General features: G+C 36.5%; 1 protein-coding gene and 1 long non-coding RNA gene across 3 annotated transcripts in view; one reads left to right on the forward strand and one right to left on the reverse strand.

Annotated features, from left to right (window-relative positions):
* The window catches only part of KCTD8 (potassium channel tetramerization domain containing 8), a 263,202-nt gene extending 241,942 nt beyond the window's left edge, over nt 1-21,260 (forward strand). Inside the window, exon 2 of one of the 2 annotated variants that reach the window (XM_082390698.1) lies at nt 19,210-21,260. In XM_082390698.1, coding sequence (XP_082246824.1) covers nt 19,210-19,670 — 461 coding nt within the window. In that variant the 3' untranslated portion in view covers nt 19,671-21,260. The remainder of the gene's footprint in view (nt 1-19,209) is intronic. The other variant, XM_082390699.1, reaches the window with a different exon arrangement.
* LOC309628126 overlaps nt 1-26,905 on the reverse strand; it is a 1,093,693-nt gene that overhangs the window by 308,391 nt on the left and 758,397 nt on the right. The window lies entirely within an intron of this gene.

Raw genomic sequence — 26,905 nt, forward strand, 5'->3', positions numbered from 1 at the left:
TACAAATATTTTCTCACATTCTGAGGGTTATCTTTTGGTCTTGTTTAAGCTTTCCTTTGCTGGGCAAAAGCCTTTAAGTTTCATTAGGTCCCATTTGTTTATTTTTGTTTTTATTTCCATTTCTCTAGGAGATGGGTCAAAAAGGATCTTGCTGTGATTTATGTCAAAGAGTGTTCTGCCTATGTTTTCCTCTAAGGGTTTGATAGTGTCTGGCATTACATTTAGATCTTTAATCCATTTTGAGTTTATTTTTATATATGGTGTTAGGGAGTGTTCCAATTTCATTCTTTTACAGATAGCTGTCCAGTTTTCCCAGCACCACTTATTGAAGAGGCTGTCTTTTCTCCAATGTATACTCTTGCCTCCTTTATCAAAGATAGGTGACTATATGTGCATGGGTTTCTCTCTGGGCTTTCTCTCCTGTTCCATTGATCTATATTGCTGTTTTTGTGCCAGTACCACATTGTCTTGATTACTGTAGCTTTGTAGTATAGTCTGAAGTCAGGGAGTCTGCTTCATCCAGCTCCGTTTTTCTTTCTCAAGATTGCTTTGGCTATTCGGGGTCTTTTGTGTTTCCATACAAATTGTGAAATTTTTTGTTGTAGTTCTGTGAAAAATGCCATTGGTAGTTTGATAGGGACTGCATTGAACCTGTAGATTGCTTTGGGTAGTAGAGTCATTTTCACAATGTTGATTCTTCCAATCCAAGAACATGGTATATCTCTCCATCTGTATCATCTTTAATTTCTTTCATCAGTGTCTTATAGTTTTCTGCATACAGGTCTTTTGTCTCCTTAGGTAGGTTTATTCTTAGGTATTTTATTCTTTTTGTTGCAATGGTGAATGGGAATGTTTCCTTAATTCTCTTTCAGATTTTTCATCATTAATGTATAGGAATGCGAGAGAGTTCTGTGCATTAATTTTGTATCCTGCTACTTTACCAAATTCATTGATTAGATCTAGTAGTTTTCTGGTACCATCTTTAGGATTCTCTATGTGTACTATCCTGTCATCTGCAAACAGTGACAGCTTTACTTCTTCTTTTCCGATTTGGATTCCTCTTATTTCTTTTTCTTCTCTGATTGCTGTGGCTAAAACTTCCAAAACTATGTTGAAGAATAGTGTTGAGAGTGTGCAACCTTGTCTTGTTCCTGATCTTAGTGGAAATGGCTTCAGTTTTTCACCATTGAGGACAATGTTGGCTGTGGGTTTGTCATATACGGCCTTTATTATGTTGAGGTAAGTTCCCTCTATGCCTACTTTCTGGAGGGTTTTCTTCATACATGGGTGTTGAATTTTGTCAAAAGCTTTTTCTGGATCTATTGAGTTGATCATATGGTTTTTCTCCTTCAATTTGTCAATATGGTGTATCACATTGACTAATTTGAGTATATTGAAGAATCCTTGCATTCCTGGGGTAAACCCCACTCGATCATGGTGTATGATCCTTTTAATGTGCTGTTGGATTCTGTTTACTAGTATTTTGTTGAGGATTTTTGCATCTATGTTCATCAGTGATATTGGCCTGTAGTTTCCTTTCTCTGTGACAACTTTGTCTGGTTTTTGTATCAGGGTGATGGTGGCCTCGTAGAATGAGTTGGGGAGTGTTCCTCCCTCTGCTATGTTTTGGAAGAGTTTGAGAAGGATAGGTGTTAGCTCTTCTCTAAATGTTTGGTAGAATTCACCTGTGAAGCCTTCTGGTCCTGGGCTTTTGTTTGTTGGAAGATTTTTAATCACAGTTTCGATTTCAGTGCTTGTGATTGGTCTGTTTATATTTTCTATTTCTTCCTGGGTTAGTCTTGGAAGGTTGTGCTTTTCTAAGAATTTGTCCATTTCTTCCAGGTTGTCCATTTTATTGGCCTATGGTTGCTTGTAGTAATCTCTCATGATCCTTTGTATTTCTGCAGTGTCAGTTATTACTTCTTTTTCATTTCTAATTCTATTGATTTGAGTCTTCTCACTTTTTTTCTTGATGAGTCTGGCTAATGGTTTATCAATTTTGTTTATCTTCTCAAAGAACCAACTTTTAGTTTTATTGATCTTTGCTATTGTTTCCTTCATTTCTTTTTCATTTATTTCTGATCTGATCTTTAGGATTTCTTTCCTTCTGTTAACTTTGGGGTTTTTTCTGTTCTTCTTTCTCTAATTGCTTTAGGTGTAAGGTTAGGTTGTTTATTTGAGATGTTTCTTGTTTCTTGAGGTAGAATTGTATTGCTATAAATTCCCTCTTAGAACCGCTTTTGCTGCATCCCATAGGTTTTGGGTCATCGTTTTTTCATTGTCATTTGTTTCTAGGTATATTTTGATTTCGTCTTTGATTTCTCTAGTGATCTCTTGGTTATTTAGTAGTGTATTGTTTAGCCTCCATGTATTTGTATTTTTTATAGATTTTTCCCTGTAATTGATATCTAGTCTCATAGTGTTGTGGTCAGAAAAGATACTTGATATGATTTCAATTTTCTTAAATTTACCAAGGCTTGATTTATGGCCCAAGATATGATCTATCCTGGAGTATGTTCCGTGAACACTTGAGAAGAAAGCGTATTCTGTTGTTTTTGTATGGAATGTCCCATAAATATCAATTAAGTCCATCTTGTTTAATGTGCCATTTAAAGCTTGTGTTTCCTTATATATTTTCATTTTGGATCATCTGTCCATTGGTGAAAGTGGGGTGTTAAAGTCCCCTTCTATGATTGTGTTACTGTCGATTTCCCCCTTTATGGCTGTTAGCATTTGCCTTATGTATTGAGGTGCTCTTATGTTGGGTGCATAAATATTTACAATTGTTATATCTTCTTTTTGGATTGATCCCTTGATCATTATGTAGTGTCCTTCTTTGTCTCTTGTAATAGTCTTTGTTTTACAGTCTATTTTGTCTGATATGAGAATTGCTACTCCAGCTTTCTTTTAATTTCCATTTGCATGGAATATCTTTTTCCATCCCCTCACTTTCAGTCTGTATGTGTCCCTAGGTCTGAAGTGTGTCTCCTGTAGAGAGCATATATACGGGTCTTGTCTTTGTATCCATTCAGCCAGTCTATGTCTTTGGTTGGAGCATTTAGTCCATTTACATGTAAGGTAGTTATCAATATGGTTGTCTTTTTCTTCTCTTGTGTTTCCTGCCTAGAGAAGTTCCTTTAGCATTTGTTCTAAAGTTGGTGTGGTGGTGCTGAATTCTCTTAGTTTTTGCTTGTCTGTAAAGCTTTTAATTTCTCTGTTGAATCTGAATGAGATCCTTGTTGTGTAGAGTAATCTTGGTTGTAGGTTTTTCTCTTTCATCACTTTAAATATGTCCTGCCACCCCCTTCTGGCTCCCGGGAGGGGCAGTGTGGATAGTGACCTGTGCTCGCACACAGGCTTCTTGGTGGCGGCAGCAGCAGCCCTAGCGTCTCATGCCCGTCTCTGGGGTCCGCGCTGATAGCCGTGGCTTGCGCCCATCTCTGGAGCTCCTTTAAACGGCGCTCTTAATCCCCTCTCCTCGCGCACCAGGAAACAAAGAGGCAAGAAAAAGTCTCTTGCCTCTTCGGCAGCTCCAGCCTTTTTCCCCGGACTCCCTCCTGGCTAGCTGTGGCGCACTAGCCCCCTTCATGCTGTGTTCACGCTGCCAACCCCAGTCCTCTCCCTGCGATCCAACTGAAGCCCGAGCCTCAGCTCCCAGTCCCCGCCCCTCCTGGTGGGTGAGCAGACAAGCCTCTCGGGCTGGTGAGTGCTGCTCGGCACCGCTCCTCTGTGCGGGAATCTCTCCACTTTGCCCTCCGCACCCCTGTGGCTGCGCTCTCCTCCATGGCTCCGAAGCTTCCCCCCTCCGCCCTCCACAGTCTCCACCCGCAAAGGGGCTTCCTAGTGTGTGGAAGGAAACCTTTCCTCCTTCACAGCTCCCTCCCACTGGTGCAGGTCCCGTCCCTATTCTTTTGTCTCTGTTGTTTCTTTTTTCTTTTGCCCTACCCAGGTACGTGGGGAGTTTCTTGTCTTTTGGGAGGTTTGAGGTCTTCTGCCAGCGTTCAGTAGGTGTTCTGTAGGAGTTGCTCCACATGTAGATGTATTTCTGATGTATTCGTGGGGAGGAAGGTGATCTCCACATCTTACTCCTCCGTCATCTTGAAGGTCCCCTGGTTTTCTTTTTATATTAATGATTAGAATGCTAAGTATAGGTAGATGGCATGGGTTTAACCCAGATTTTCAGATTTCTTTGCCCAGCAGTATATTTCAGTGCCTGGGCTCTGCCTCACTGGGAAGGGGGTGTAGTATGTCTTGACTGGATGACCTTAATTTAGAATACATTGATAGCTAAATGGTAGATAGATTGAGTCCATCCCAACTACACAGTACTGGGCTCTCACCTGCAGTCATATCAAGGAGAGATTTTTGTTTGCTTGTCTTTTGGCTGAGAGGATCACCTTTCTTCTTTGGAGCCCCATCCAACCCCACCCACCCCCTCACTGATGGATAGCAGAGATCTGGAATTTCAAAGCCCCACTTCTTTATCTACAGAAGTAATTATCCTCAGAGAGGTAGTTGATTCTCTAGAGAGCTGTTGGTTGTTTGTCCAAAGTTTGGTTCCTCCGCTGCTTTCTGCTTAGTGAAGTGGACCAGTCCAGTCACATAAAAAAGACCCAGGTCTTCTGATAATTAACCCAAGATTTCTTTCATCTCTTTTGTTAGTTTACTCTGGGCTTTGAGTTCTACTGAATCATTCTTTCCTTTTTATTTTTTCCTGTGAGTGTGTCAAGCTAATGTTTTCTCCACTCATTTTTAGATTGATCCCATCTGCTTTTTGTCACCCAGAATTTTCCCACTGTCTATTCTGTTCATGACAGTTTTCATGTTTTCTAACACTCTCAAGGATTTAGTTCATTTGTTCTCTCTCTCTCCCTCTCTCCCCCACCCTCAAGATAGTAATTTAATAGGTTTGTAAGAGATTGAGAAAAAAAAAAGGGGCTGCCATCTTGATTAAATATCCTCCATTTCTTTTTCTGTCCTTTCTAGATTTTATTAAACTAGAGCAGGATATGTTCTGTAGTCATGATGCCATATTACCTGGTAATTTTCTATAAATACATGTTACTAATAAACGTGATGTGGATTTAATTCATTTTTCCTTATAATTACTTTGAGTTCTCTAGAATGCACTGCACTAAAAGTTAATATTTTTTAATAAAACTTTTATTACCAAAATTGAATTATAAAACAATATTTTTGTTATTAATAAAATAAATAATACTGAAGATTTCCATTATAAAGTTTTTTTTTCTAATTATATGCATGTTTTTGCTATTGTAAACAAAAATGATAGAAATTGATAGAATTAAACCAATAAAGACAAACGTTAACCATTCTCATTTGCTCTTTGATCTACAAAATCAGAATCTTCTCAGTGTTCTATGTGACCTTTAGCCTTTGCAGTGTTGCTTGCAAAGTATTTCACTGTTTATTAAAGGCACATGGAGCAGCCAGTCATTCAAGTAAAGGAGCTGTGAGTCTTTAATCATTGATTTAACTTTTTTTTTGGTACTTCTCTAATGCTGATATACAGTCATAGTTGTACTAAAATCAATTATAATGTAAATCATAATTTCTAATTAGTGATCTTTATATATAGTTCTTATTATTGAGTAATTGTAGCTCTAGTTTAGCTCCTTGTTATGGAAATTTTTGCCCTAAAAGGAATGCATATATTTGAATTTTTCATTCAAATTGTACATAGTTTGTTTAAGTAAGTTTTATAAAGTGAACAAAGAGTGACCACCCCAGATCACTTTCACTGAACTACATAAAGTCAAAGCAGACTACTCATTTCTGTGAATCCTGTGTTCTCAGCACTTCATGAAGAGTTATTCAATATGCATCATACTGGGGGCATACTCTTTTAGTTATGCTGCCTATATTTAAGAAGTGCTATCCTCAAGCTTTTAATGAATAATCATTAATATATCTTGTAATTAAACATGGTTTTCCTAATGTATTCCCAGTGCAAATTCTCCCTTTACATAACCATATTGATTGATCTACATAGAAGGCGCTACCAGTACATCTTTTTATCTTGTAATAGTTTCACAAGCACCACCTCACAATCTTTTCGTCTGTAAGGCTTTAATGTCAGAAAGGAAGATTGATGTTACTGCTGTTATTGAAATATTAGGTTTAGACTAAAGTGCACTATGAAGTGACATGAAAAGTTCAAGGCATCCCAACCCTGGCAGAACCTACTCATTATTTAATTAGGCTCCAAAAGCTCTTAGCAAACACATCTGGCCTTTGTCAGAACCTTTCCTGATCAAGAGACACACATCATTGAAAGGTTCAGTCTTAAAGGTGCCTTATTATACAAAATCTAATTCTGATATTTTGGAATATATTATAGAATTTGGCAAGTCATGAGTCCTGAGATAATTCCCTCATCTTCTCTGTTTCTTTTCTGCTATAATTCTACATCTTCTTATCTCTTTCTTAATTATTTTCACTCTGGAAATTTTAAAGTGGAATTCACATTTAAATATATAATTTTCATTTAAACCGTACTTGTTTCTTGATCTGTGCCTATGCAGTTAATGTAAAAGAGCCTTTTTTATAGGTCTAAATTTACAAAAATATGTGTTTCAGAAGATATATCAGCATAAGCATTTGTTTCAGAATGGGAAAATCTTACATTTGTTACAGATTTCCTGGTTAAAGTGTTTTGGTCCCAGTAATAATCTCAAGGAACTGAGTTAGAAAGCACAGTCTGCATTTTTATACATTTGGACTTTTAATTTTTCTTAAATAGACATGTTATAGCATAATTGAATATTACAAATGATCTACAGAAATTATCATAGTCAAGTAGAGTTAGACACTTTTATCCCAAAATTTTCACAGATGTGCATCTGAGTTTAATCTTTTCAGGGCTTGAAATTCGTGACTAGTTGTAGATCTAGTTTAGGATTTCATGGCTTTGACAATGTTTTCAGGGTTTTTGAGGCAATGCATCTCAGAGCCTAATTCAGCATAAGCTCTGAAGTCAGACATCTGCCTCTGACTCCTGTTTCTGCCACTTCCAAATGTGACCCATCAGATAATATAACCTCCCTATGCCTCGCTTTCCTCATGTGTAAAATAGTCATAATAGGTGCTTCCTTTATAAAGTTATTGTGAGTTGTAGATACAATGCTAGTATATTGCACTTAGCATGGTGCCTGGTCCATAGTAAGCGTTCAGTAAATGTTCAGTATCAGTACAACCTTTGACTCACTTGGTAAAATATGAACTAAGTATAAACCTGTCCTGCTTGTATTATTATGTTTGCTTCAGCTCATCTCCTTTACTAGTGACACACACAAAAACATGACACACGGTGATGTGTTGCTAGGGGATGGTGCAAAACAGTTACTTTACTCCAAAACATCATGATTTTTTAATTTAAGCACATTTACATAATAAAGTAATATCAACTTTGTGTGTGTGTGTATCTTTGTGTTTACTTTGCACCCCAGTCTCCTTCTTGAAACAGACCTTTTTCCCCCAGGACTAAGGAATGGATGAGGAGCTAGGTCTGGAGCAATAGCAGTGCCTTTCCCACCCTGGTCACAGGTTTTAACACAGGGATGGGGGCCCATGGTCCTGTTAGTAGAATAAAAGTAAATCCTTGACAGGCTTTCAATTGTATGTTTTATTTTTGAAATGATTTGTTCATAAATACACACTGATTATATATTTATTTCTGCCTAACTCATTCTAAATTTCCCCAACTTTTCTGACCAGTAACATAAAATATTTAAGTTTATGCATTAAGCATTAAGCATCAGAGTTTTCCAATGACGAATACAACCATGTCACTCAACTTGCTTCAAGAAGAGAGATTTCAGTTATATTTCAAGGCTATTTGCATCTAATAAAATATCTAAACAGGTTTATAAAAAGGATTTTTCTGGTGAGATTAATATTTTATTCTGTCTAAAATACTTGTCCAACAGGTGGAACTGGCTAGAGGGATCACTGAGTCAGACACCCCCAACACTGTTAACGCTTCCTTTCCTCTCTCATTCTCTTCTACTCTAGTTGGGGGCTGGGCACTTAGTCATCTGAAGTCACATCCAAGAGCATTTCACCAGACATGTAAAGGTCTTCTCTTTCTTTCCCCCCATCAACAGTTTAAAATATCCCAGAGATTTCCTGTTACTGAACTACCCAGGTTGCTTGCCTCCTACCTGTCGTCTTTGCCTTAGAATATGGGGCTGGGTGGGTAAGGTATTATGGTTGTCCCAGTCTAGGTTATAAATATACTCCTTGGGCTCGGAGTCTATTACATAATATGGTTAGGGGTGCCACATATATTTTCAGACACACATACACACGTACACACACAGGCAATAAAGAATTTACTAAGTATGATATGAAACAGAGATCAACCTATCATTTGCATAGGTGAAGAATTGAAGACAAAAATACACATGGTGTTTAGGATAATACTAATTATCTCTAATTTGGCTTGAATAGGTTGGTAATAGAAAATGAGTTTTGGAGTTTAAACTGGGACCATGTCATGGGAAGTCTTGTTTATGTGGTAAGAAATTTGGATTTGTTTTGAAAGCCATTGTCATTTTCAGAGAACAGATACTATAAGAAGAGCTATGTTTCGGTGATATGTATCTAGGTTCTCAGTGTGGATAATAGGAGGTAGATATTAGAGATGAAAAAAATCTCTAGAATGTCATTTCAGTAGATTCAGTAAGAGGTTAAAAGGTCATTATAAAATATTAATGAGGATCATAATTGTAAGGGTGACAACTGAAATGATTGAGATGCTATCAAAGTGCACTCAGTAGGGTAAGGTAAGTGTTCATCTGAGGAAGGGATCAATAGAGGGGTAGGAACAGGAATAATGAAGATGACTAAGATTTCAAACCTGTGAGATTCAGAAGATTGTGGTGCTTTTATAAAAAAGAAAAATAGAAAACGTTAGAGGAGGAACTGGTTTATAGGGGAAAGAATAGTGAGGTCATTCGTCATTTTGTGGCATATGGTGCTTGAAGTTTAGATGTCCAGAAAGCGGTAAAATCTGGTGCTAGAACGTCAAAGAATGGGCAGGTGCTAGAGATGTGTATGGAATCAGTTATAGATGAGAGACAGTTTGTGATATATGTATATATATAATGTGTGTATGTAGAGTGGGGAAGGTGAGTGTGAGTGTGTGTGTGTGTGTGTGTGTGTGTGTGTAGGAAGAGAAGAGTGTATTGTGGGAACAGATGTGACATCGTTAGGGAATTATAAAATTCATTATGCAAATAATAGTTGATTTACATAATTGGGGAAAACTTAGACTAGACATGATAACTGTTTTCCAAAATCTTAAGGGTTATTATTTGGAAAAGATACAGTATGACATTTTGGCAGAGATTGCAAGAGATTGTATTTTAATTGAGAAACTAAGATCCTATAATTCAGATCCAATATCATCCAGTTATTAAGGATAATACCATGTTCACTTATATAAATGCCATAACTCAGCATCGACCAAGGGCCAGACATCAGACTAAATAGACTTGTGTTAGTTTCCAATGGCTGTTGTAACAAATTACCATAAATTTGGTGGCTTAAAACAACAGAAATTTATTGTCTCATAGTTCCAGAAGGGTGAGGTGCAAAATCATTTTCACCAGGCTGAAATCAAGGTGACAGCAGTGCCACACTGCCTCCAGAGGTTCCAGGGGAAAATTGCCCCTTCCAGCTTCTGGTGGTTGCCAGCATTCCTTGATTTGTAGCCAAATCACTCCAATCTCTGACTCTGCGACCACATTGCATCCTCTTCCTGTATGTGTATGAAATCTCCCTCTAACTCCTTCTTGCAAGGATACCTGTAATTAATTTAGAGTCCAACCAGAAAATCCAGAATAATTTCACCAACCTCAAATCCTTCATCACAACTGCTAAGACTTTGTCATATGAGGTGACATTTACAGGTTCCAAGGATTAGGACGGGATGTCTTTTCTGGGGCCACTTTTCAGCCTACTGTTAGGCTCGTCCTCATACATATCCTTCCTTAAAGCAGTTCTAGGAGGGAGGTACCATAGTTTTAATCCTTCTTAAGCAAAATAGGAAAATGAATCTCAAAGGTACATTTTGGCACATAGCTAGCAGGTGTCAGAACTTTACTTCAAACACAGTCTTGCTATTTTCAAAGGCTGTTTTTCGTTGTCACACAACATGAAATTAAACCCTGCTGTAAGCATTTATGTTTCCTTTTTCCATTCACTGTATAGCTGCTTCTATAACAGGTACACTTTTATACATCTCAAAGGGAAAAGAGGTGGCACTCACATTATACAGTATGGCAGCTATAAGAAGTGGCATCTCACTGGCCATTGTTGGAAGTACTTGAAATCGTTTATTGGTAGGAAGGCACTCAGATTCTGAAGAGATCTGACAAACAAAAATCCCCTTAGCTATGACTTTCTGCCGGCAATCACTGCTGCTCCTGGGACCCAAGAGTATTAGCCTGGTTTTGTTTGTTTGTTTCCTTTCGTTTGTTTTGTTTTGTTTTTGCCTCCTCACAAACTCTGCTTCCTCTGTTGTCATCAGGTTTTTTCTTTTAGTAGTTTATAACAGGCAAGGATAATTTACAACCAGCATGGGTTTTTGTTCATTTCAATTTGTTATACACAGCACGCCCTAAGTGCACCCCAACCTATAGTTACAGGGCTCCTTTTTATCCTCCCACAGCCATCAGATGTGCTGTGGATACAACCTCTCAATCCTTGCCAAGCACCATGTAGGCATTAAGATCCACAATTTACAGATATGGAACAAGCATGAGTGGGCTTGTGTTCACAAATTTGAAAGCCAGGTAAATTATCCCTCATACAGTATGCGCCTGTGATAAAGGAGGTCGTTAAAAGATAGCTACTTCGGCACATAGGGAAAAAGTCAGACATCCATCAATAATAAGGTGTGGTGAATTCAAATGTGGGAACCTGGGAATGAGCAGATCTTAATTTCAAGATTCAAAAGAAGCCAGGGCATCTTTCTGGAGTTCTTGTTTATTATTTTTATTTTTTAATACAAAATGGGTACGTGTGCCACAGAATCTTAGCTCCCATGAGTGAATATGAAGACCAGTTTTAAATGTAGACTTCTTGCAAGGTGTTGGTAAACATTTTGCATGTGACAGGGATCCTGAATGGACAAGTGAACACTTAATACCTTTTCTCCTAGGCATATTTATGTGCAAGCATCAGGTACAATCACATAAGTGATGTAGAATTCTCTGCACAACAAAGAAAAATGTCTTTCCTTATTATATGTGGTTCCCCAAAACTTTTCACTTCTCTTTTGTAACCTGAAGGAGATAACATAGGGACTTTCTCAAAAGAATACTTTCACTTACTAGAGAGACTGTGAGGTCCTTCTTATAGATCACTGCAGAAAGTTCATATCTTCACCCTTATTTTTTGTTTGTTTTTGTTACACCCTATGAGCTTAGTTATACTTGGGTTTATCTTTTTTAGTTAAAACAAAACAAAACAAAACTTCTTTGGGGATAAAAAATTCCCTATGTGCTTAGACATTCTTTTGTAGATTATACTAATTTCACTTAATTCAGTTCAATAGTTACTGAATAATTACAAGCCTTGTCATGGGGGTGGAGCTCCAGGAAATACAAAGATTAAAAAAAAATCTCTCTTCCATAATGACTAACATAGATTGTATGAGTGTTTGTGTGTGTGTCTTGTGGGGCAGAACTCAGGGATGCAAGTTAAAATTAGTATAGAAATAACTATTATTTGATAAAAGACAAGCTCAATACTTGGTAGACTCAAACAAAGTGCAGTGGGTCATTAGACAGCAAGAAATAACAAGAAATCACATCCAAATGTGAGAATGGAAGGTTTGATGCCGCAAGCACCATTTGGAACAGGCTTTGAAAGTGTTACTTTCCTTTGGAGCAAGGAAGGTATACAATCCAGAAGGAGGGAAATAAGCATGGATAAAGCAAGGCATTTACCAGGAACAATAGGTGTATTTTGGCTGTTATATGGGGAGCATTACAAGATAGGCTGCAATAATCATTTGGGTCACACTGAGGACAGTTTTCTGTGCCAAAATGTGGCACAGAGTTTTCATTCTGTGTGCAAAGGAACTATTTAGAAGGTTTTTGTACATAGAATTAGACTTTCGGAATATTTATTTAGCAATGATGTAGGGAATAGTTTGAAATCGAACTAAAATGGAGTCAGAAAACTGGTTAAGGGACAGTAGGAAATAATGAGAAACCAGTTATAAGTGGTGAAAATGGGAATAGAAATGAAGAGGTAGATTCAAGTGCCAGTTTAAGAGCAGAATTAACAAGACTTGGAAAATAATTGGAAATAAAAGATTAATCCATTGGGTAATCAAAGGTAACTTGGGTATACCAGGTGACTGGTACATAGTAGCTGCTCAACAAATGTTTATCAAATTGAAATGGAGTTTTTCCCTTCTTGACTCAACTGCTTAATACTTAGAGGTATGTGGTGCTAATATTTAAGACAGATTTGGTTCATTCTGTTCAAGTACCACATAACCATTCACACACCATTGAGTTTAGTACTATTAAAGGGTAATTTCCCTTCTGGGAATTGTGCCTGTGGAAGACACATTTTACATATTCAGTCTTTTTTATCATCACTAGGCAGGTAAAGAGATTAAAATAAAAGGTTTTTTCAAGTGTGCAGTTATCCACATAGACCTTATTTGGAAATCCCTGTGTATTCTGAGAAAAAAATATGGAAGTACTATTACTGAATGTGTCTACACCCAGTACTACCCAGTAGTCTCGTGCCTTTTTTAAAGATAAAAATATTAATGATTAATTTCTGTACGACACTATTCACCCAAATGACTTAGAAAAGCTATCATTTCCTCCTTTTTCTATCAGTGTAATAAAACCCAATGTAATTAATTGAAAACCCCATTTTGCCCAGTTTTACAAGTTTTGGCCCATTGTGATGCCTTCAATGTAGTATATTTTGTTTAATGTAATGTTTTTACTATTACTTTTAATTCACACATTTTAATAACTCAAAAGAGAGCGTTTGTGTTTTATTTTCTCAAAGTTCCTTTTTGGACATGAGAATTTAATACTTAATAGGCTCTCAAATCACTTACAGAAAACTTTACAGCAAAATTGCTTTGACATCTATTATCTCCTTTCTTATTACGACTATATGACTAGGAATTACTATTCTTATTTCATTTTTAATAGACTAAAAAACTGAGGCTTAGAGAAGTAAGTGACTTGCCTGCAGTTCATATGTTCATAGATACTATGTGTGGAGCCAAAATTAGAATGGAAATATTTGGATTCCTCAGTCAGTACTGTCAATATTCAGATAAACAGCTATGCCATACTATAGCCAAATAGCACTGGATGTTTATTCTGTATAATAATAATAATGAACACTGTGAGAATTTACACATGCCGGGCACATCCTGAGTACTTCACATGTGCTAGCTCATTGAATCCTTGCTGCAACTCCGTGAAGTTTAAACATGAGAAAACAGAGGCCCAAAGAAAGTAAGTAACCTGGCCAAGAAAGCACACCTAGTAAGTCCTTGAACTAGGATGTGAGCTCAGCCAGTCTGCACTGTGTTGCCTTAAGCATCATTCTCATTGCTGGCGTTTCAGTGACAAGGATAGATTTAATGAAACAAATGTAAGTTGATAATGTCTTCTAGAACTACCCTTCCTATCAATGAACGTGGAAGAAAGTTATTCTTGAACCCTGTAATTCTGTGAAGTACTTAAGTAGAAATCGAATTTGTTTCTCCATTCTAAGAGGTAATTTCTATTAACGGGGACTCTTTCATGTTTTATATTTAATATTTGATTAGAATTTTACTACATGGAAAAGTCTTTCCTATTCATTATATAATTTAGAATTATAGACCTTTATAACATAAATGAATCTAGGGGCCAAGCCAAAAATTTTAACCAGCAAGACCAAATATTAGATAGGTGATGTGACCAGCACAAAGTACTTGCCTAGAGAGGCTGAGACAAGCTCAGACTCAGATCTTCCAAGGCTTTTCCCACAGTGAAGAAAGGTGCAAGCATAATAAAGGAACAGAATGTATGTTACGTGTGTGTGCATGTGTGTACTGACTGTTCTTTTAAAAATTAGTTGTGGAACAGCGTGACCTAGGTAGCTGGCTTGCAGGTCTCTAGGTAAGGCTATAAATCCCCCTGAAAGACAATCAACTCCTGGATGAAAATCCTAGTCTATTAAATGGCACATAGCCAAATGAAAAGTGGAAGATTTAATTTTCCAAATGCTTTTTGGAAAGTTTCTAGCTGCACATATATATTGGACTTTTAAATAACTAATTCCTTTTTAAAGTTAAATCTTAAATAGGTGTGAGATTTGCTTGTTCACTGATTTGTTGCCTATTCTAATAATTATTCATTAGTCTCTTTATGTGATGGAAGAAAGCCCAGCTGATCAAGCCACCAAATCATACTTCATTTTCTTTTCTTATGCTGTCTGATTGGTATTGCAACTCAGAGGGCAAAATGCTTTTAGGAACATCACTTAGATATATATTTGATTATATTATTATCAGAAGAAACACAGAGAAGTTTCTGAAAATCATGCTGTTCCCATATATACAGGACTTAGTGCTATTTAAATTTTTATTCATGTTGTGCTTAAGGCATTTCAAGTGGCTTTGGATCATTGAATGGAATGACGTAAAGTTTTAAACTATCCCTGGAAGCCTACAATTAGCAGGCATCCACAGAAAACTAAGCAACTACATTAAATTATTATTTCCTCTTAATTCATTTATTTTTCTTACATTTCATGTCATAAAAAACGCATAAATCATTTTATTGTTATATCTTAGTCCCAATTTCAATCCACTGTTATCAGTAATGATTTAAAGTATGCTTAATCAAATGGCAATTATAATATATAGTATGTTATGCATCATCAAAAATTCTGACATAAATCAAAAGGAGACTATTACTCTTAATGATTTATACAAAGAACTATCATAGTATTCTATACATTCAAAAGTGGGTTCTTCAAAAAATTAAAAATAGAACTAACATATGATCCAGCAATTCCACTCCTAGATATTTACCCAAAGAAAATGAAAATACTAACTCGAAAAGATACATGCACCTCTATATTCATTGCAGCATTATTTGCAATAGCCAAGATGGGGAAGGAACCTAAGTGCCAATCAATAGATGAATGGCTAAAGAAGATGTAATATATATATATATATATATATATATATGAGGGAAATAGGTGAGGGAGATTAAGAGGTACAAACTTCCAGTTACAAAATAAATGACTCACAGGTATGAAATGTACAATGTGGGGAATATAGTCAATAACTGTAATATCTTTGTATGGTGACATAAATAGACTTATTGTGGTGACTACTTTGGAATGTATAGAAATATTAAATCACTATGTTGTGTAACAGGAACTAACATAGCTCTGTAGATCAATTACACTTCAAAAACAAACCAAAAATTGTGGACAAAATTAAGTTATGCATTTTCTCTTAAATAAACATCTGAACCTATTTGGTCTCTTGATTAGGAGTCCACCTTGCCAAAGATAACTTAAGAAGTAGGAGGGATGAGAAATAAAAGTCTATATTTATTAATTCTTGTTAATATCTGTACCTATTCCCAAGTTCTTTTTTGGAAAAAAAAAGGTGCTTTTAAGACCATAGAAAATTCGGCTTCCCACCTCCATTTTTTTTCATAGAGTTTAAAGTCTATAGTGGAAGATATTCTACAGTGCAGCATGCATTTTAAACTCTTTATGTTATAAAATACCATAAAATAGCCTGTGAACTTCACTGGAGCACCCACTATGTGCTTCCTTTAGATCCCAGCACAGTGCCTGGAACGTAGTGGTGCTCAATAAAATTCTGTTGGCTAAACTGATCAATGCCTTCTTCAAAGAAGTCTTCCTTGAGTTTCCATCTTATACTACAAACAAGAGCAATCCATTTCCATCATAAATATGTTGCATCCTACTGTATTGTGGAGTCTGCATTTGTTTGTGTGTACTTTGGGGAGGGGATGGGGAGGAGTCTTATTTCCATGAATAAATTATAATGCCATTAGGCATAATAACTGTATATAATTTATTTAGTTAACACATGGACTTTATATAACTCTGTATATAAACAGCTAGCCTATCTCATTAAACAGTTTTTCCCCAGTGAATAAAAACAGAATGAACCATTTGCTTTGGAGGTACCTAGTATCCTCTTTCTGTACTGTGTTCCTCTCTGATGTTATTACTTTTCTGCCTGGGTATCTTTATCTAATGCTCTATTCCCCTGCCTATTAACAGGAAAGAATTTCTCATCAATCATTTATCCTTAAACATAAATTGGTTTTCCCAGGTATTTGCAGTTTAATCCTTTAGTCATTATTGGGAATGAAAATCTTAGATTCCTCTATGGAGATTTCTGGTTAAAGAAATGCAGAAGATTGACAGAAAGGGTAAAAACCATTTATTTATATCCTACATTTTACTAGGCTGGTGGGCATCATGCCAGCTTGGGATCACATTCTGCCATTAAGATAATTAGATAAGCAGATGCTATACCTCCTTCACCACTCTGACCTCCATATAAATACATACATACAAACCCTTCAGCAAACTTAAAATCTCCAGAGATGGGACTGAACATCTGTACATTTTTTTTAAAATTACAATGATATACTCTCAATGTTGAGAATTACTGTACTAGACCCTTTTGTATGGTATTTTATTTAATCTCAAAATAACCCTATGAGGGAAGTACTACTACTACCACTTTATAGATAAGGAAATTGAGACTTAGAGAAGCTAAGTATCTTGCTCAAGGCCACAAGACTATTTGCCAGAGAGCTGGAATTTGATTCCAGGTCAGAAGGACTTCAAACTCACTCTTTTTTCAGTATTATTGCCACTAAAACCTGGCACCACTAAAAAAAAACTGATCCTACAAGTAACACCCTTCTAGTCAATGGATGGTTAATGACCGTTATGCGTCTATCAGTCAAGGTCCCAGAAGAAAGAGAAGGCATATCCATTTGAGTAATTTGAGCACAGTTGAATATTGTCAGTTTATAACAGTGTAGGCAATACCTTCATGCCAGTTACAGTGGAAATGGTTGATACCTGTAGGCCTGAAAATGTGAGCCTAGTTTAATGGAATCCAGAAAGAGGGGTGGCAGAGGGAGTGGGGGAAGGTGAGAGAAGTGGAGAGAGCTGCCAGAGAGGGCTGTGCCTTTTGGTCCAAAGATGAAACCACATCACAGAAATCCTGGGGGTGAGGTCAGGTAGTGCATGATCTTGCCAACCTTTATCACTGGTTGAATCCAACTGAAAACCACAAGGCAGGGGAGCCTAAGGACGTGGTTTGTGCCCATATCAGCCACTAAAGACAGCAGAGGGTATGGAATGGATCTGGGTAAGTCAGCAAGGAGTATTAGGAAGTGTATCTTCTCCACCCCCATCCCTCAGATTCACCCCCTTTCTCTCTTACCATAAATGAAAATAGCAGAGACTTAAAGGAAACAACTGTTTGTGTCTGTTTTCTTTAATCCATGGTTGCAAATGCTTCTGAAATGTATTAGTGCACTTTCTTACTAAGCTTTCATAAGCATCTGCATTTGTTCTGCTTTTACTGTATTGTGGACAAAGGAAGTATGAAATATTGGTTAAGACCGTCTCTCAAATAGGTACACATTCTTTAAAGTTTTTTGGATTTTTTGTATGTTTTTAGTTAGGTTAATTCAGATATAGTTTACATACAGAAAAACCCATCCATTTTAGCTCTGCAATTCTGTGTTTTCACAAATGTATACAGTCCTGTATTTAACTCTACAGTCAAGATATAGAATATTTTCATCACTCCAAAAGGTTCTAAAGCTTTTAAAAATCTTTAATCCCACTCAACTAAATGTCTGGTATCAATGTTTTTTCTTCTGATTTTAAATAGGAAAATTGGTGATAACATCCAACAGTGGGTAGTACATAGTAAGTGCTATTATAAAAAGTATTTTTGTTGGTTTGTTTCCCCACCTTCTGACTAATATAAACTATTCATATTGGTTATTAACTCAATTCATATATATTAGACTAAGGAAAGGCTCATAATCTTGACTGCATGTTGAAATCACCTGAATTTATTAAATGACCTGGTGGTCAGGTAGCATCTCATTAAAGCAGGATGTCTGGGGTTAAGACCAAGGCATCAATAATCTAAGCTTTCCAAGTAATTCCATATGTGGCTAAAGTTGAAACCTCTGAATTAGATCAGTTGTTCTCAATTCTGGCTGCACAGGAGAATCCCCTAGGCAATTGCTTAAAATATTGATGCTTTTCCCTTCAATTCTGATTTATATAACTTGTCCATAAAAGTTGACTACAAGAAAAAAATAAGATTTGGGTAACTTATATTTCTGAATGGTTGGACTCCAGTTAAATCAAGGTTTTATTATAGTTCTGGGTATGTGGTGGTATTCAATAAATGTTATATGGAGGTCCTAATCCCACAGCAGAGTCAAAGAGAATAATATATGCTCCCTCTTGGAAATAAACTGTTTGTGTATTTGAAATAATTATCTTGGCAAACTATCACTTTCTGAAAATTGTCCTCCTAGGTAATTTACCTCAAATGGTAAGCCTTGAAATTTAAGAGAATACTATATTTCAACCCTATTTTTCAGCATAATATTAGGCACATATATATCTTACATCACTTTCATAATTCTCTCCAAGGAAATAGACAGGAAGCAAGATTAAGAGATGGAGGATAAGATTTAAACCAGCCTCTCTCTTGGAAGCACAAATGATGCTATTGCACTTCTGGGCCTGGAGAATGCTGCTACTTTGTAAAATAGAGCAATGGTACTTTCTGCTTTTATAATGGTGAAATACATATGCAAAGGACAACTAATGCCATTCGCTAAAGCAGGAATGAACTGTCTAATCTATAAATGCTCATCAAGCGAACCTCCCGAATTTTATTGTTATAAATAATTAATCACCATGTTGCATGTTTCAATAAACATTAACAACACCAGGTGTTGTATTTAATCCTTCAAATATAAACTAGTGCAACAAATGGCATTTTTCTTAAATGTTCTTGGTTTAATATAAAAAATATAAAGCTTGTTTAATTCGACCTTCCCACTTCTTACTCAGTTTTTCTACTGCTTTTTTCCTTTTTAGGACCATCTCAGAAAATAGTGTCACCTAAACAAGAGCATGAAGATAGGAAACATGACAAAGTCACAGATAAAGGAAGTGAGAGTGGGACTTCCTGTAATGAGCTCTCCACTTCCAGTTGTGACAGCCACTCAGAGGCAAGCACTCCCCAGGACAACCCACCCAGTGCCCAGCAGGCGACAGCTCACCAACCTAACACCTTAACATTGGATCGTCCTTCCAAAAAAGCACCTGTGCAATGGATGGCCCCACCAGACAAACGCAGAAACAGTGAACTCTTTCAGACACTCATCAGCAAATCCCGGGAAACCAATCTTTCCAAAAAGAAAGTCTGTGAGAAGCTAAGTGTGGAAGAAGAAATGAAAAAGTGTATTCAGGATTTTAAAAAAATCCACATTCCAGATTATTTTCCAGAGCGCAAACGCCAGTGGCAGTCTGAACTGTTACAGAAGTATGGGTTATAGTAATTATCACATTCCTGCAGTATTTCAATGACGTTCAGTGTTTACTACGGTGTCACCACCTGACTGTGTACTAACAACGGTCAGTGTGATTCTTGCTGCTCTTCCTTTTTGTGAACAGTGGATGTGGGACAGTATTTTCTTTCATTCTTTTTGTTGTTGTTGTTGTTGTTTTTAGAAATATGATTTTTAAAAAAGAAGACTAATAAATGTTGAATCAAATGGTGTTCCTGATTCAAACCATTTTGCAAGAATGAAAGTAAAACGTGCATGACCAAGAAGCTTAGGATCTTGATTTTTGAACTGTGGTCATGTTTGTCATTTTGTAACTCACCAAAAACAAATCATCATATCACTCCAAATAAAGTGACAATATGGATGAAGCCACATCAAGTAAAATGTTAGATCATGGTTTTGGGACCCAAATCCAAAACTGTTTAAATGTTAATGCAATAAAACAAGTATTACTTTTGCATGAGCACAGTGTTACAAATAATTCGCAAGACGTAGGGAAGATTTGTTTGCTGCTTGGAAAGAAAAAAATTATGAAAAAATAGCAAAAAAAAAAAGAGAAAGGTTCAGGCAAAGCCTATAGATGTAAGCTGTCTAGGAGATTGAATCTTATTTGTTCTGGATCTGTGATTTTTTTGTGTATGTGTATGGTGTTCTGTATGTTAAGATGATGTAAATATGCCTTATAATCTTGTGTTATGACACTGACATTCATCTATTAATGCTAGTCATGATTATTTCTGTGAAATGAGTCCTTACATCAGGCTGTGAAAATTGGTATAATGATGCTCTGAAAGATCTGACTATAATATTAATCAAAATAATTGAGGGAAATAGTAAAGAGCTTTATGTATTTATTTTAAAAAAGGAAAATATATTAGAATTCCTTGATCTCTATTGACTCTTCTTTTAAAATATTCAGTTGTTATATTGTCTTCAATTTTCCTTTAAAATCCCAAACTGGAGAGTGATACATTCAACCTTAATGTTGGTAAGCTAGAGACTTGCTTCCAGGACATGGAAGCAAACTAAATGTCCATCGACAGATGAATGGATAAAGAAGATGTGGTGCATATATACAATGGACTATTAGCCATCCAAAGGAATGAAATTGGGTCATTTGTAGAGATGTGGATGGACCTAGAGTCTGTCATACAGAGTGAAGTAAGTCAGAAAGAGAAAAACAAATGTTGTATGTTAATGCATACATGTGGAATCTAAAATAATGGTACAGATGAACCTATTTGCAGGGCAGGAATAAAGACGCAGACATAGAGAATGGACATGTGGACATGGGGGGAAGGAGAGGGTGGGATGAACTGGAAGATTAAGATTGACATATATACACTACCGTGTGTAAAATAGATAGCTAGTGGGAACCTACTGTATAGCACAGGGAGCTCAGCTCTGTGCTCTGAGATGAACTAGATGGGCGGGATTGGGGGGTGGTTTGGGAGGGAGATCCAAAAGGGAGGGGATATATGTATACATATAGCTGATTCACTTCATTGTACAGCAGAAACTAACACAACATTGTAAAGCAATTATACTCCAATTAAAAAAAAAAATTAGAAAAAAAAAGAACTATGTCTACTAAGGAGTCAGAGTCACTTCCAAAGATACCTCCCAAAACAAAGAGAGAGGGGAGAAATTATCCTAGCTTCCCACATTCCAGTTTCCCACTAACACTTTCCATTGTCCCAATATAAGTAGAAGCAGTTGGCAAAGGAGCCTAGGAAAATTAATTTAATAGAGGTGATCCCCCTGTGATACAAAGCCTAGCAGTGAAAGGCAGGGAATAGATCTGAAGAACACTTCACATCCTACTCTATTTTTTCCCAACACAAAACTTCAAATAGAATTGCAATGGTAAGAATTTGGTAAATAAGGACTATTTCAGATCTTCATAGCTCTACCACAAGTGAAGTGATGCCACTAAGATCGTCTATCCTTACAGTCCTTCTTAATAAATTAGAACCTGTTTCAATAATAGTCTATTGAGCACTTACCATACACCAAACATTTGGCTCAAAGGTTAACAACATATTCAAGAAATACAAATTACTAGCTATTTCCCTTGGGAAGAAGTTTATGGTCTGATTCTCCCAAATCATTACACTTTCATCAGAGGCTAGATCCTGGCTGGTCCCAATTGGGTTTACAAGAGAATCAAGGGAGGAAGCTAGAATGAGGACTCTTCCCTGAAGAAAAGGAGACTCTGAAATTTAAAGATGAGTTAGGCTAAAACTGCTGTATAAAACTTCTTTTCCAAAGAATCAGGAGATAAAAATCTGGAGGACCACCATAAGTCAAAAGAGCTGGAAAGGCATTGAAGTTGAGTATTTTTGGAGAATACCTTTTGTTTGATATACAGTATTTACTTAACTTGTGACCTGATGTTTTATTATTAGTTCAAGTAGAAACACAAATTGAGTACTAAGATGAGAAAAGGAAATAAAAGTGAAATTGTGAGATTTTCAATTTTGGAAAAATGGAGTAGATATACTTTCCCTTATTTCTCCCACTAAGTATAACTGAAAACCCTGGACATTACATACAAACACACTTAAGAGGCTCTGAAAGGCTCATAAAAGAAGGAAAGCTGGCTAGAAACAATGGGACCAAAAAACAGCATGGTGACGGAATTTCTTGGGTTTTCTTTTTGTCTATATATCACTGAAGCTGGTAACCCAGAAATACTAACAGGTGCAGAAAAAGCAAGGCCCAACAAAATCCTGCTCTCTCTAGCCAAAGGACCAGGAAAGGTGCAACTTAGCAAGACAGAAAACATTTATATAACAGCTGCTGTGCTGTGTCAGGTTGCAGGTAGGTAGACACAATTGTATTGCATAGTCATTTTAAGGCTCCCTACTTTTTTTAAAGACCTTAAGAGCAATTTTAGGTTCACAGCAAAATTGAGAGGAAGGTACTGAAATTTCCCGTGTACCCCTTACCCTCCAATATGCACAGCCTCCTCCATTATCAACATCCCCCATCAGAATTGTACATTGTTACAATTGATGAACCTACATTGATGCATCATTATCACCCAAAGTCCATAGTTTACATTATTGTTCACGTTTAGTATTTTACATTCTGGGGGTTTGGATAAATGCATAATGACACATATCCATCGTTATAGTATCACACAGAGTATTTTCACTGCCCCCCTAATTGTCTGTGCTCTGCTTATTCATTCCTCACCCTTCCCCCAACCACTGGCAACTGCTGTTCTTTTTACTGTCTGCATAGGGTTGTCTTTTTCAGAATGTTATGTAATTGGAATCATACAGTACATAGCATTTCCAGATTTGGCTTCTTTCACTTAGTAATATGCATTTAAGGTTCCTCCATGTCTTGTCATGGCTTGATAGCTCTCTTTTTTTTTTTTAGTGCTGAATAATATTCCACTGTCTGTATTTACCACAGTTTATTTATCCATTCACCTACTGAAGGACAACTTGGTTCCTTCCAAGTTATGGCAACTATGAATAAAGCTGCTATAAACATCCATATATAGATTGTTGTTTGGATGTAGTTTTCAACTCCTTTGGGTATATACCAAAGAGTGTGATTACTAGATCATGTGGTAAGTGGATATTTAGTTTTGTAAGGAACTGCCAGACTGTCTTCCAAAGTGGCTATACCATTTTGCATTCCCACCAGCAATGAATGAGAGTTCTTGTTCCTTCACATCTTCATCAGCATTTGATATTGTCAGTGTTCCAGATTTGGGCCATTCTAGTTGGTTTGTAGTAGTATCTCAGCATTTTAATTCACACTTCCCTGATGACGCATAATGTGGAGCATCTTTTCATATGCTTTTCTCCCACCTATATGTCTTCTTTGGTGGGATGCCTGTTAATGTCTTTGACCCATTTTTTAATCCAGTTATTTGTTTTCTTATTGTTGAATTTTAAGCATTCTTTATGTATTTTGCATAACAGTCATTCATCTGATATTTCTTTTGCAAACATTTTCTCCTAGTCTGTAGCTTGTTTTCTCATTCTCTTGACATTGTCTTTCACAGGTAGAAGTTTTTAATTTAATCATGTCTGGCTTATCAGTTATTTTTTTCATGGATTGCGTTTTTGGTGTTATATTTAAAAAGTCATTGTCATACTCAAGATTTCTCCTGTGTTATCTTCTAGGAGATTTATAGTTTTGCATTCTCCATTCAGGTCTGTGATCAATTTTGAATTAATTTTTGTGATGGGTGTAAGGTCTGTGTTCAGATTCATTTTTTGCATGTGGATGTCCAGTTGTTTTAAAACCATTTGCTCCACTGTGTTGCCTTTTCTTCTTTGTCAGAGATCAGCTGACTATATTTATATGTGTCTATTTGGGGGATCTCTATTTTGTTTAATTGATCTATTTGTCTTTTTTTTTTTTTAACAATACCACATTTTCCTGATTACTGTAGCTTTATGGTAAGTCTAGAAGTTGGATCACATCAGTCCTCTAACTTTGTTCTTCTCTTTCCATATTGTGTTGGCTATTTTGAGTCTTTTCCCTCTTTATATAAACTTTAGAAACAGTTTGTTAATATCTGCAAAAAAACTTGCTGGGATTTTTATTGGGATTGCATTGAATCTACAGAACAAGTTGAGAAGAACTGACATCTTGACAATGTAGACTCTTCCTATCCATGGGCATGAAATATCTCTCCATTTATTTTGTTCTTATTTGATTCAGTTCATCAGAGTTTTGTAGTTTTCCTCATACAGAGCTTGTACATATTTTGTTAGATTTATACCTAAGCTTTTCATTTTAGGGAGTGCTAATGTTAATGGTAGTGTGTTTTTAATTTCAAATTCCCCTGTTCATTGATAGTATATCGAAGTCCCCCACTTTTTGAAAATAAAATCCAAAAACTTTAGTATCACATTATAGGCCCTCAATAAAGTGGCTTCATATCAATTTACCTTTGTTTGACAATAGACCACTTCCAAAATTTAGTGGCTTAAAAAAACAACCACCATTTATCATCTCATGATTCTGAGAATCGGCAATCTGGACTGAGATCAGCTGGGCTGTCCTTCCACTGATCTCACCTGGCCTTACTCATCTGGACAATCTACCGATAATTTGTCAGTGGTCAAATAAACTATAATGGTCTCACTCCATATTTGGCATTGACAGGTTTCAATCAAGGTGCCTCAATTCTCTACATACCCTCTCCAGATATCTGACTGAGATTTGTTCACACTTGGTTGTTCCAAGAATGTAAGACAGGAGGTTGCAAGGATCTCGAGGCCTGGCTCCAAACTCATACAACATCACTTACCCTGCATTCTTTTGGTCAAAGCAAGTCATTTCAAATTCAAGAGATATGGAAATACACTATACCTCTTAATGGGAGGAGCAACAGAGAATTTGTGGCCATTTGTAATCTACTCTAGAACCAATCCATCCTTTGCCGATTCACAACCAGAAGCAAACTGCACACCAGTTACTAGTGATTTGCTAAGACTCTACTGCACCCGGAAGTCACCTTCCCCCCAACAAAATGCACACAAACTTCTTCATTCACATTTGAAATCTTTCCCATACTGCATGTTACAGTTCAAATACCACCTACTTTCCAAAGCTTTCTTTAATTCTTAAGGACAGAATTATTAATCATTCCATTCTCAGAAATATAAGAGCACTTTAAAAACATCCTCTTTTGCTGTACATATTATTTATGTTCTATAATATATAAGAGTAATGATATACATTTGTATTTTCCATTGTTCTGAAATATTTTTCATATAGGTTAAGCTCTTACTTTTCTTTGTATGAGGGGACACAATTAAGTAGACAGCTTCTGGCACACAGTAGGTATGAATGATTTTGGCAAACAAGTATACATCCTTTTCAATGTAAGAATTTCCTTAACAGTCCTTGGTAGGTACTCTTCCTGCCTCACTAGGCTTGCTAAAAGCTATTTTACAATGTTTTCAGGCCAAATCCCACTCATTGGTCCTACATTTCTAATCCCTCATGAGAGATTAATCAAAAGACTATTTTTAAAATATTTCATAGTTTGTTCCAATTTGGATGAATGTGATTTAAGCATCTCCTGCTAGAGATGCAATCACCAGACCTTAAAATTATTTCTTCTCCTCCACAGTGTTTGCCATAAACATAACCTGTGACCTTGTATATTAGTGTTTTTAGTATAGATTAGTTAAGCAAATATTACCAAAGTATTATGTTCATTAAAAAAGGATATAATTTGGAAGAGTTTCTTACAAAACCCTTAAACATAAATCTATTTTTTTTCAATTTTTTTCTCCCTCTCTATTCTACAGTCCCCAAAGTATTCACTTTGAAGCATAACATACAGAGGTTAAAAGAATCACACAACTGCAGGGTTGAAAGAATCTTAAAAGTCATGTGGGGGGCTTCCCTGGTGGCTCAGTGGTTGAGAATCTGCCTGCCAATGCAGGGGACACGGGTTCGAGCCCTGGTCTGGGAAGATCCCACATGCCGCGGAGCAACTGGGCCCGTGAGCCACAACTGCTGAGCCTGCGCGACTGGAGCCTGTGCTCCGCAACAAGAGAGGCCGCGACAGTGAAAGGCCCGCGCACCGCGATGAAGAGTGGCCCCCGCTCGCCGCAACTAGAGAAAGCCCTCGCACAGAAACGAAGACCCAACACAGCCAAAAATAAATAAATAAATTAAATTAAAAAAAAAAAAAGTCATGTGAAGTTTCTATAAATGAATTCAAAGTAATCTATGCCTGTTTCTAGTTTGCCTACTATGGGCGAAGCACTTTATCAGATGTGTTAAATATACAGCAGTGAATAAACAATAATAAAAATGCATTTAATTTCAATTTTGCAATGTGTACACAATGACCCTGATTAAGGGTAGGCAGTGGGTGGGCTATACTGCCTTTACACATAAAGGCATACATATTGCTACATAAGTTTAGAGGAAAGAAACAGCTTTACAGTAGAAGTGGAATTTGAACTGGGACTTGAAAGGGAATTTGGATTTGTACCTATAAGGATGTTGAAAATGGAACTGTATAAGGAAAGAAAAAGTCTATAAGTTTAAATATGTAAGAAGACTGGAGCAGATGAAGATATTCCAGAAAAATATTTATAAAAATATTATTGTAGATACTTCCAAATACAACTTTTTAAAATGAATATATCATTCTTCTGTTGAAGAATATATTAATGAATAATATTTTAATAAGAATCTCCTTGTTCAGGATTATATTCTCATGAGTA

The sequence above is a fragment of the Balaenoptera borealis genome (assembly GCF_965194805.1).
Source record: "Balaenoptera borealis genome assembly, chromosome: 4".
NCBI lineage: Eukaryota > Metazoa > Chordata > Mammalia > Artiodactyla > Balaenopteridae > Balaenoptera > Balaenoptera borealis.